The sequence below is a fragment of the Pleurodeles waltl genome, chromosome 3_1 (assembly GCF_031143425.1).
Source record: "Pleurodeles waltl isolate 20211129_DDA chromosome 3_1, aPleWal1.hap1.20221129, whole genome shotgun sequence".
NCBI classification, from domain to species: Eukaryota; Metazoa; Chordata; class Amphibia; order Caudata; family Salamandridae; genus Pleurodeles; species Pleurodeles waltl.
This window is the reverse complement of record NC_090440.1, coordinates 286,673,113-286,685,781: the sequence shown is the minus strand read 5'-3', so window position 1 is coordinate 286,685,781 and position 12,669 is coordinate 286,673,113. Positions and strand designations below refer to the sequence as shown.

Sequence of the window (12,669 nt, the reverse complement as noted above, 5' to 3'; positions counted from 1 at the left end):
AAGAATATCTCTCAACTGTCATGCTTTTTCAGCCACAAATGAACCACTGTTTTTAATTATAATTAGGATTCACTGTGCTGAGAGAGCTTACCATGTTACAATTATCAAATTTGCCAGTGATTATGAGCACTAGCACTACTTTCTAAATCCTGAAAAAAAAAATGGTACATTGGCACATTAATGGCAGCATTACACATTTTTGGAATTTAGGTGCAGTAATGTTGGAATGCTTGATGTTTGCAGAGGATGCTGGATAAGAAAAAACATCGCATCTGACGCAAGCCACGTCACCCTGAACTAGCCCTGGCTGTTGTTTTTCAGAAATGTCTGGAGTTAGAAGGTTTTCCTGGGTGCTGCCTGATCCCAGGGCCAAATAAAAGGCAGCCAAACACCGTCCCTAAAGTCTATTTTATCCCAGCATCATATTCACTCTTTACAATGTCGCGTTTTTGGCCTTCCCAGTCCTGTCTGACAGACTGGAAACACAGGACAGTAGGACAATTGTTGTTAACTGTTCGTGCCCACTCGGTTTGTGACCTCTTGTTCTATTTGTAAGAAAGTGTCCACTTTTGAAAAAAAAATCCTCAGAATCACCTGCCAACATAGGTACACAAAGAAAAATTACGGGAACGAAGGTCTCATTTTTTTACTCTGTTTTTTTTACTCTGGGTTGTTAGACAAGCTTAAATCACTATATATTTCTGTGACTGAAAGGAAGAGCGGTTGCACCGGTATACTACTTTCATACATCGGCCTGCAGTGCAAAAAGGTAGAGATAAAAACCTTGTTGTCTATTTCTCATTTACTTTTCACTTCAACTATTGGTTTCTTTGAGAAAATCTTCAGCAATATACACAAATGACCTTGTGATCAATTCAGAATTGTAGCTACTTTTCAGGAATGCAGACTTCTTTGGGCCCCTGGCCCCTAACAAACTGCACTTATGTAGAAAGTGCAAAACTATGAAACACTGACCACTACTTAAAAAAGTGTGGACTTTTTTTTTCTTCCTCTCTGCGGGTTTCTGAAATCCGAGAAAAGGGCAATATTAGGTCTGCAAAAACGTTGTGGTGGTATTTTTTTAAAATAAGAAAACACACACTTTCTTACACAGCAGTGTTTCCCATTTTATATTTTTGTTTCTTAGGCCCATCTGTGGTAAACTGCAAATTCTGAGAAAACTGGCAATACCCCCAGTTGTTAGGGAAAAAGTATGAGCTTGACAGAATGTATATAGAGAATGGCTTATCGCTTGGGGGAGGAGTGCCACCAGCACTAAAGGAGTTTAATGAATGAGTTGATTTTTAGCTTCCCTTCTTTAGGTTTCCCTTCAGGCTCGGTAACTGACAAAGAAACATTCGTGGTTGTATATTTATTTAAAATACTGATGGAGATTAGAATAGGAAGGCAAAAATCTTTTTGAAGATTACCATGATGACTTGCACTCGTTTAATATGTAATCCAATAAAATCTGGGAACTAAAAACAGGCCGGCGCAGAAGCCGAGATTCGGGTCTTCTATAAATAATGCTCAGCAACCTCTGCTTCTGAATCTAGAACTCAAATGGGATAACTGACGCCGAAATGGGAGGGTACTCAATATGCCACCCTTCAGATAAATGTTTATGTGGATGAGAATGCCGACTCAGGGGGCGGAAGCGAGGACTACTGAATGAGTGGGGCACATGTTTTGTTGATTCAGCCCCAACTAAGTTGTCTATGACAGATAATAAGCGAATTTAACAACTAACGTAACCGTCTCCAATACAGTAACGACATATGACAATACAGGTTAGCACAATGCTCTGTGCTAAACCATCCACGCGGTGGCAGTGTTGTGCTTGTAAAAAGAAAAACGGAAATTACAGCGCAACACCGTTTCAATATTAACGCTGTTGAGCAATTGGGCCCTGTGCAGCACTTGACAATAAACACTTATTGGACATACATTGTAAAATTATCGGGTCCTGCGATTGTAAAACCAAGAAGGATCCGCAACATTTATATATATCAATTCCACTTATATATCTGTCTCAGGCCTTTTCATTTACGTTACCAAATTTGCTCCTTGCGAAAGCACTTATTCTGTGCTTGAGAACTTCTTTGTATGTATGTCATTACAATGAAAGCTTAAGCGAGGCAAGGCAACAAATTACTCACCAGGGCAGGTCTGAAAACCTAAAGCAGCACAAGTCTGACCGACTCTGCTGCAGGCCGTGACTAGAGTGGCACAATGGGAGCAGAGCGGCTTTAGCGCAGATGGCGCACAGTGCGACAATGTATACAGGCGCCCCCGATGACCATCTCCGCCATGTATTCCCTCGCTACCATCCACTCAAGTCTCCATAACCACTCTCTCCCAAACGCATGTAATTAGTTTTATAGCATCACACCCCACACTGGCATAACAAGGGAGGGGTGGAGGTGGGGAGAGCGAGCTCCAGAGGTCCCCCTCAGCACCTAGGGGGCCCCTTCCATGTTATTTTCGTGGGGGGGGGGGGGGGGGGGGGGGACTCAAGTGTCGTTACGCCACTGTCACCCCAGTGTAGGGTAGGGTAGGGTGATCGGAACTTTGGTCCAGATGTAGGTGGATTCCAATTTGAGACTTGCAAATTGCGAGTCAGAGCGACTCGCAATTTGTCAGTCGCAAATTGGAATGTAGGATGGTGTCCCTGACACCATCTGCGACTCGCAAGGGGGGTCACAAAGGCCCACCTCATTAATATTCATGAGGTGAGTCGCAAATTGCGAACCCCTTGCGAGTGGCGGCATTCACAGGGATGGTGGCCTGCTGCGGACAGCAGACCACCATGTCTAGGACTGCTTTTTAATAAAGCTGTTTTTTTTGTGTTTGTAATGCAGCCCGTTTTCCTTAAAAGGAAAACGAGATGCATTACAAAAACGAAAAATGAAACGTTTTTGTTTCATTTTTTCGGAGCAGGCAGTGGTCCATAGGACCACTGCCTGCTCTGAAAAAATGTTTGCAGTTCCATTCACAAAGGGGAAGGGGTCCCCTGGGGACCCCTTCCCTTTTGCGAATGGGTTACCACCCATTTCAAATGCGTTCGCGGTCACAAAGCAATCTGGCATTGCACTGCGACTCGCAATTAGGAAGGGGACTCCCCTTCCTAATTGCGACACACAAACCCGTTTTGCGATTTGGTTACCAAGTTACCGAATCGCAAAACGGGTTTTGTGCACAGCAATGTGCAGTTTGCATGTCGCAAACAGCAAAAATCACTGTTTGCAACGTGCAAACTGTTCCCTACATCTGGCCCTTTACGTGGTGCGCTAATTATCACATCCACAGTGCCCCCTCTCCCCGTAGAGTTCGGCAGATTAAACCTACCTAAATTCATCATGTGAAATAGCACAGAAAACAGGCAAAACATGAAGAATTCAGTACTTTGCGTACCTATCCTGCATATGATGCGTTACTGTGAAAAACGTACGTGGGAGTGGGAGGAATTTGCTGCACCAGGTAAATACATTAACCCAAGTTAACAGTATTTACCCGGTGTGGTGAATATCGCACACCCACCCTTCCCACTTGTAATCAGTGCTCGAGTCTTTTCTTTAATTGCCTAAATGTAGGACTTTTTCCATAAATGGTAGCAATTGTGCTTTAAAAACGGAGGCACGCTGTGCCTTTTTTAAAATGCTTAAAAAAAGGTAAACTTCCCTGATTGAAGGCCACTCGTGTGATCTCAATTTCTGGTCACTGACATGGGAAACAATTTCCCCAAGGAAATGTGTCTGTTTAAATGCCAATAGTCGGCAGACTACTAATGGGTACCATTTTTATACAGACCTCAACCTTTGTCTCAGAAAGACTCATCAGGAATTCATCTCCTGTCACTAAGAGATCCTGATCTGGTTAAACCAGTACTGGCTATCTGAACATTTTCACTTATATAAAAAAAACAAAAAAAAACATCCAAGCTGGCAGTCAGGCTCATGCAACTAATTCTGCATACTTCGCTAGCCTCTCATGTTAGTTTAGCAGCATACTAAAGTCCAGAAAGTATGCAATCTAGGATTCCTCTTCAACAAACTTTTTACATATAAATTACAAATAAACCATTTTTTTTTTAATTAAAATCGTGGACTGCAACGTTTGCTTTCATAAAAAGAAAATTGTCACCAGCATCCATTCCCTCCTGATTCTCACATACAAGAACATCTCACTTTGCTAAAAGCATTACACTTCACTATGGAGTTCTCGAAAACCTAAAAATACACTTAAAGTGGCCCAAACCATAGGAACAAGATGGATAAGCAGTTTCACTGAGTCAGCTACATCAATCTTATTATTCAGACCCTAAACTGAACACCTAGAAGATCTACAAAAGGGGTACAAAACCCCTTACTTTGTGGAGAAGTGATAGGCAGGTTCATAAACTACCTATAGTAGTACCTTCACGGACAGCCGTTCAACGTTGCATTCGATTCCGCTAATACCTCTGCATCCCCCGGCGATTCATCAAGAACTGGAAAGTAAGCTGCACAATAACTGTGCTAAAGGCTCTCTCGAATAACTCATTGACCAACATATTAGTCACTTGCAGTCCATTCTGCAAATACACGAGCAGCTGCAAAATATATCTTCCATTTGCACCTTAGTTCCTCCCTCCTGCTGCCATTCTGGTGCCACCATGACAAGTGTCTACTTAACACAGTGACAACTGTCGGTTCTCTGTCTCGTCCAAGTGCCACACGCCAAGAGCTTTGAAATTATCACTTCAAGCCAGGTTAGCTCAATGAACCCTGCAGTATATGACAATTCATAGAACATGTAGTGTTTATACATTTGCAGCTCCTTATAACTGATCGAAGTACTAAGAATGCGGAAGCTGCTATGCTGAATAATCGTTTTGTTTCACACTTTATATGAAACCTTTATATACTTTTATATGGAAACTATCGAATGTTAAAAATATAAGTAAATCATGGCTGCAGATTAGGTCGTTTGACTTAATACTTAGAAAAACATAGAAAGGAGAACAAAAACGTATACATACCATTTGCTCATATTTTAATACTTCTTTTTCTGCAACCTGTGCAGCACGTTCTCTGTTCAGATAAGCAGACTTGAGCTTATTTTCCAACTCCCGAAGTTCCATACTAAAAAAAAATATCAATTTTTAGCTAAAATTAAACACATTTTCGTGATTTAATGCAAAAAGATAAGAAACTGTTTATGGGGTGAACTATTCAAGAGCTAAAGGCTGCACAATCAAAAACAGTGGACAGGCAGAACTACTTTCACATGCAATCAAACAGTCTGGGATGACAGATGATGAAAATTGAATGGATGTGGCAAAATATAGTGGGAAGTGGACTTGCTTCTAAAACAATGGAGTGAGAGTGTTTCTATTCTTTCACGAATCACTAGTGTGGTGAGCAAGCAGTACAACATAGTAAGCAGTCCTCAGCCTCAATGTTTTAGGAGTTCAACATTTCCTTTTCAGCCGTTAAACAAGTGATGGTGGAAAGAAAGGTTGCAGTAACAACGATAGGTGGTAACTATACAGAATGGGCAGGGTTCTGGTGAAATTCATACCAGATAATCAGTTTTCAAGTGGGAGTCTTTTTTGTAAACTATGTTTTATAATTTGCAAGAACAATGATATCCTTTTAAGGGTAATAAAACTGGACAAGATGGCCGGGAGGATGTGATGCCCGAGCTGTCTCCCCCAACACAGAGGATTTCCTCCATAAATCCTGAGTAATCCTGACACCCTGCTAAACTTACAGAGGACATGGAGAATGTGGGGGGAGGGAGCTCCTTCTGGTTTCGGAGGGCGCCAGGAGGTCCCCGGCATCCGGCGCGGGCCACGAAACCAGCATCCTGCTCTTGGAGGCCTGGAGGTGGGGGAAAGACAGCTGTGGCCCACCTCCTGACGGAGGCATCAGTGATCCTGCCGGTCAGGCAAAGGTAAAGCTAGCTGTGACAAAAGTTGGGGGTCCCGTCGGGCCCCCTGATACACACTAGAGCAGTGTTCTCTCGGCCCGTAGGGGGGACACCTGCCGGCCCGAGGTGACTTGAGGAGGGGGCCGTCTACAGGCTGCCGGGGGGGGGGGGGAGGGGGGTTGTGCTGGATTGGAGCGGAGAAGCCATCCGGAGGAGACAGTTGGTGGCACGGGGCCAGGAAGGAGGTGTGTGGAAGATCCGGTGAAAGGACTGCAGGTCGAGATGGTGGGGCCGGCCCTACACCCACGCATCGGACATAAGTGGGTCTGAAGTGAGCGTTTTGCCCAGCGGGTGACCCTCGGATTGGCTGCTGGTGGAAGTTGGGATTTGGGGCGGCGAGCACCCCTTCAGTCAACAGTCTTGTGACCCCCAGGGGGCGCGGAGCGGTGGCTCCACAGGGTGGCTGATGGGTTCCATCTGAAGACGCACCCTGTGGAGAAAGGAGCACTCTTGCTGGGGAAGGACATCCTCCTGCCCCTCGGCGGGGTTGCCTTGAGACTACTGGGGCACGCATGTAATGAGGAGATGGGGGGGAAGATGGAGTGGCAAAGGCAGCTGGAACGCGCTCCAACACACAATATACTACCACAAGACAATCCACGCAGCGGCTCTACCTGCGGGCGGGCAAAGACGATGGGGACCCCCCCCCCCCCCCCAGGGGGAGACACTGTGGAGCCTACAAGAGCAGACTTGATGCAAGCCATTCAGGGACTCCTCCCAGCACTGGAACAACAGACAGAGACTGTGTCCATCGACCTTAACTTACTGAGAGCAGACCTCCGCAAAGTCTCAGAGAAAGTCAACACAGCAGAAACTAACATAGGGTCTCTCCAGGGGGAAATGGCCACACTGAAGAGGCAGATGACCACAGTGAGCGCCGAGGTGGCAGAGCTTGGCAGGAAGGCGGAGGATGCAGAAGGACGTTCCCGCCACAGCAACATTCGGGTGCTGGGGTTCCCGGAGAAATCAGAGGGGACCTCGACGGAGCGATTCCTGGAGGATTGGATCAGATCATCCCTGAGGCCCGTGGTCTGTCTGGGCTTTTTGTCATTGAGAGGGCGCATAGAGCCGTGGTCCCTCCGCCCCCTCTGGGTGCCCCTCCGGGGGCCATTATTGCAAAAGTCCTTAACTACAGAGATAGAGACTGTATCCTGAGAGCGGCCCGGGAGCATCAAATTCCTCAATATGGAAACTGCAGTATTGCCATATTCCTCAACTATACCAAACAGGTGCAGGAATAGCGCAAATCTCTCTGGTCAGCAAAACAGAAACTAAAGGCCATGGGACTCACATATGTGTTGTTGTATCCTGCCAAATTGAAAGTCCTCCACAATAGCAAAGCACACTTTTTTTGAGAATCTGCAAGAGGTATGGGTCCGGTTGGAAATTGGGGTGCCGGAAAACCACATGCCAGGGCCGAGAAATCAGGAGAGGGAAAAGGACACAGGACGAGCGGCCATGTAGAGCTCCTACCGACCCAGGCGGTGAAGCCCAGGAGCGAGACTCGTCAACCACTCACAGGATCCACATAGGGGAGGATGGTGCTATGCACATGTCGCAGTCGAGCTCCCAGGGGAAGGTGAGCTGGTCACCAGAGCGGGGACCCTTGGAGGAGTCTGCTGCGTGCAGCTGGGTCTCCTGTCCGGGGACGGCGTCAGATGTGGCCACCCGTGGGAGTGTCCTGCTGGAGAGCTGAGGGCCACGGGACCGGAGAAGAAATGTTGCCGGTTCGGAGCACTGAGCGGCCGGCCACGCAACAATGAACATGAGCTCGCCAAGCGGACATAATGGAATGACTCTTTCTAGGTTTGCTGCACCGTGGGCCGCCACAGTGTAAAGCTGAGACAACAAGCTGAGTTTCATTCATTCTCAGGTCGTTACAGTAAGCAGATAGCAGGGTGGCTTGATGCTGAAATAAATTGATTGGGAGGGTAGCCACTTTAGTGAATAGGTCCTGGTTGGACAGGTAAGGGGAGTGTCAACGTCTAGACACAACAGTAGGTGGGCAACAATAGACTCACGTTCATGCTATGGTTGTCTATGGGAGGGGGGAGGTTATTGGGGAAGTTCTGATTTCGGTTATCGATGTTACACAGGTTGGTTTTTGTTGCACACTATGGCCGGGATGTTGCAAAGGCACCCCCACAAGGGAGACATTTAGAATATCACACACAATGGTAGTCCGAACCACCTATATGCTTCTCACCTGGAATGTGAGAGGACTTGGTACGGCTACAAAACAATATAGGGTGACACTGCTTAAGCGTCGGGGTCAGTATAGCCTGCCTCCAGGATACTCATCTGACTGATGCCGAAGCGCAGAAGCTGCCCAAAAAATGGAGGGGACAAAACTATTATGCTACCTGCTCATCCTTCGCTAGGGGGCGCACATCTGGATAGCCCCGGGGGTCCCTTTTGCCTTGCACTCTATGGAAGCGGATATAGAAGGCAGGAACATCCTGCTTAGAGGGACCTTGGGTGGTCAGCAACTGAAAATACTCAATTCCTATGCCCCGAATACGGATGACCCCACATTCTAACCCGCCTTAGCTAGTGAACTGTCCAGGCACACGGGGTCTGATATCTTTTGGGTGGGGGACTTCAACTGCATTACAGACGGGGACATGGATAGACATCCCCCCCAGACAGGGTACCAAGCCAAGAATGACAACAGATTTGAAGACCACAATGTCAAACCTTGGGTTTACAGACATTTGGAGAGACACCCACCCAGCTTGCAGGGAATACATGGGTTATTCGAATACCCATGGCACGTTTAGTCAGCTTGATCGTATTTTGTTCGCCCAACACACCACCCCCCCAAAGTACAGAGGGTATCTCACCTTACAAGATATTTGTCGGACCACGCCCGTGATGTGTGTGTTTCAGTGGGACTGTCCATCCCGAACCCTGTATAGGTGGAGATTCCCTTCAGAGATTCTTCAGGATCCGGTGGGCAGAGACACAATGGCACAATCACTAACAGATTACATGGAACATAATTGGATGTCCACACACAGGCGGGCGACAGAATGGGAAGCATGTAAGACCATGCTCCGGGGAGGCTGTATGGGGTTTACGTGTGGAGTGCAGAAGACACTGCAAGCAGAACTGACTGACAGGGAGGATGTTCTGGCAGCATGCCAGCAAAGCACAGGGCCACAACAGTCAACAGAAGGAAGTTAACCTGCTACGTCAGTGTAGGAAAGTACCATCTTGCCTGGCATGTTACCCCCATATTTCACTGTATATATGTTGTTTTAGTTGTATGTGTCACTGGGACCCTGCCAGCCAGGGCCCCAGTGCTCATAAGTGTGCCTGTATGTGTTACCTGTGTTATGACTAACTGTCTCACTGAGGCTCTGCTAATCAGAACCTCAGTGGTTATGCTCTCTCATTTCTTTCCAAATTGTCACTAACAGGCTAGTGACCAATTTCACCAATTTACATTGGCATACTGGAACACCCTTATAAATCCCTAGTATATGGTACGGAGGTACCCAGAGTATTGGGGTTCCGAGAGATCCCTATGGGCTGCAGCATTTCTTTTACCACCCATAGGGAGCTCTGACAATTCTTACACAGGCCTGCCACTGCAGCCTGAGTGAAATAACGTCCACGTTATTTCACAGCCATTTTACACTGCACTTAAGTAACTTATAAAAGTCACCTATATGTCTAACCTCTACCTGGTAAAGGTTGGGTGCTAAGTTACTTAGTGTGTGGGCACCCTGGCACTAGCCAAGGTGCCCCCACATTGTTCAGGGCCAATTCCCCGGACTTTGTGAGTGCGGGGACACCATTACACGCGTGCACTACATATAGGTCACTACCTATGTGTAGCTTCACAATGGTAACTCCGAATATGGCCATGTAACATGTCTAGGATCATGGAATTGCCCCACCAATGCCATCCTGGTATTGGGGAGACAATCCCATGATTCCCCGGGTCTCTAGCACAGACCCGGGTACTGCCAAACTGCCTTTCCCGGGGTTTCACTGCAGCTGCTGCCAACCCCTCAGACAGGTTTCTGCCCTCCTGGCGTCCAGCCAGGCTTGGCCCAGGAAGGCAGAACAAGGGACTTCCTCAGAGAGAGGGTGTTACACCCTCTCCCTTTGGAATAAGGTGTCAGGGCTGGGGAGGAGTAGCCTCCCCCAGCCTCTGGAAATGCTTTGATGGGCACAGATGGTGCCCATCTCTGCATAAGCCAGTCTACACCGGTTCAGGGATCCCCCAGCCCTGCTCTGGCGCGAAACTGGACAAAGGAATGGGGAGTGACCACTCATCTGACCTGCACCTCCCCTGGGAGGTGCCCAGAGCTCCTCCAGTGTGCTCCAGACACCTGCCATCGTGGAAACAGAGGTGCTGCTGGCACACTGGACTGCTCTGAGTGGCCAGGGCCAGCAGGTGACGTCAGAGACTCCTTCTGATAGGCTCCTTTAGGTGTTGCTAGCCTATCCTCTCTCCTAAGTAGCCAAACCTCCTTTTCTGGCTATTTAGGGTCTCTGCTTTGGGGAATTCTTTAGATAACGAATGCAAGAGCTCATCAGAGTTCCTCTGCATCTCTCTCTTCACCTTCTGCCAAGGAATTGACTGCTGACTGCGCTGGAAGCCTGCAAAACTGCAACAAAGTAGCAACGACGACTACTGCGACACTGTAACGCTGATCCAGCCGCCTTCTTGACTGTTTTCCTGGTGGTGCATGCTGTGGGGGTAGTCTGCCTCCTCTCTGCACTAGAAGCTCCGAAGAAATCTCCCGTGGGTCGACGGAATCTTCCCCCTGCAACCGCAGGCACCAAAGAACTGCATCACCGGTCCTCTGGGTCTCCTCTCAGCACGACGAGCGAGGTCCCTTGAACTCAGCAACTCTGTTCAAGTGACTCCCACAGTCCAGTGACTCTTCAGTCCAAGTTTGGCAGAGGTAAGTCCTTGCCTCCCCACGCTAGACTGCATTGCTGGGAACCGCGTGTTCTGCAGCTACTCCGGCTCCTGCGCACTCACCGAGGATTTCCTTCGTGCACAGCCAAGCCTGGGTCCACGGCACTCTAACCTGCATTGCACGACTTCCTGAGTTGTCCTCCGGCGGCGTGGGACTCTCTTGTGCAACTTCGGGTGAGCAGCGTTTCACTCCACTTCGTAGTGCCTGTTCCGGCACGTCTGCGGTTGCTGCCTGCTTCTGAGAGGGCTTCTTGTCTTGCTGGGCACCCCCTCTGTCCCCTGACGCAATTGGTGACATCCTGGTCCCTCCTGGGCCACAGCAGCATCCAAAAACCCTAACCGCGACCCTTGCAGCTAGCAAGGCTTGTTTGCGGTCTTTCTGCGGGAAAACACTTCTGCATGACTCTTCACGACGTGTGACATCCATCCCCCAAAGCGGAAGTTTCTAGCCATTGTCGTTCGTGCAGAATCCTCAGCTTCTACCATCCGGTGGCAGCTTCTTTGCATCCACAGCTGGCATTTCCTGGGCATCTGCCTACTCCCGACTTGATCGTGACTTTTGGACTTGGTCCCCTTGTTCCACAGGTACTCTCGTCTGGAAATCCATCGTTGTTGCATTGCTGGTGTTGGTCTTTTCTGCAGAATTCCCCGATCACGACTTCTGTGCTCTTTGGGGAACTTAGGTGCCCTTGGCACCCACTTTTCAGGGTCTTGGGGTGGGCTATTTTTCTAACCCTCACTGTTTTCTTACAGTCCCAGCGACCCTCTACGAGGTCACATAGGTTTGGGGTCCATTCGTGGTTCGCATTCCACTTCTAGAGTATATGGTTTGTGTTGCCCCTATCCCTATGTGCCCCCATTGCATCCTATTGTGACTATACATTGTTTGCACTGTTTTCTATTGCTATTACTGCATATTTTGGTATTGTGTACATATATCTTGTGTATATTTGCTATCCTCATACTGAGGGTACTCACTGAGATACTTTGGCATATGGTCATAAAAATAAAGTACCTTTATTTTTAGTATATCTGTGTATTGTGTTTTCTTATGATATTGTGCATATGACACTAGTGGTACTGTAGGAGCTTCACTCGTCTCCTAGTTCAGCCTAAGCTGCTCTGCTAAGCTACCTTTTCTATCAGCCTAAGCTGCTAGACACCCCTCTACACTAATAAGGGATACCTGGGCCTGGTGCAAGGTGTAAGTACCCCTTGGTACTCACTACAAGCCAGTCCAGCCTCCTACAGTCAGGTGATTGAAACCAGAGATAGGCTTGAACACTACCCTTTAAAATCATATCGACAACTCCTACACCGTGAAGGTGACAGCTCCAGGAGGCTCCTTGCATGGATCCTCTAACGGGAACAGCTGCGCTCCTTAGTACTCCATCTCACAAACCCACCCCCCAGGGGGTGGGAGGAGAAGCGAACACACAACATGATATAGTCACAGTATTCACCTTGAGGTAGTATATGAGAACCCAGGGGACCCAGAACCAGAAAGATTAGGGTAATACCTAATGGAGGTGCGTCTCCCTCAACTGAGTGAGACGAGGGTGCAAGCGCTGGAGGCTGACCTTACTCTTGAGGAAGTGAAGGTGGCCATTAAATCTCTTCCATTGGGGAGGAGCCCGGGAAGCAATGGATTCACGGCCAAACTCTACCAGACATTTTCGACGGCACTCGCTCTGCAGCTTTTGGCCGTATACAATGAGGCATTCATTGCCAATATATTGCCAGACTCAGTGCAGGAG

General features: G+C 48.0%; 1 protein-coding gene across 1 annotated transcript in view; it reads right to left on the bottom strand.

Moving 5' to 3' along the window:
• The window catches only part of MNS1 (meiosis specific nuclear structural 1), a 133,982-nt gene that overhangs the window by 79,620 nt on the left and 41,693 nt on the right, over window positions 1-12,669 (bottom strand). The window contains exon 4 of the mRNA XM_069222419.1: window positions 5,021-5,123. Within this exon, the coding sequence (XP_069078520.1) occupies window positions 5,021-5,123 (103 nt within the window). The remainder of the gene's footprint in view (window positions 1-5,020; window positions 5,124-12,669) is intronic.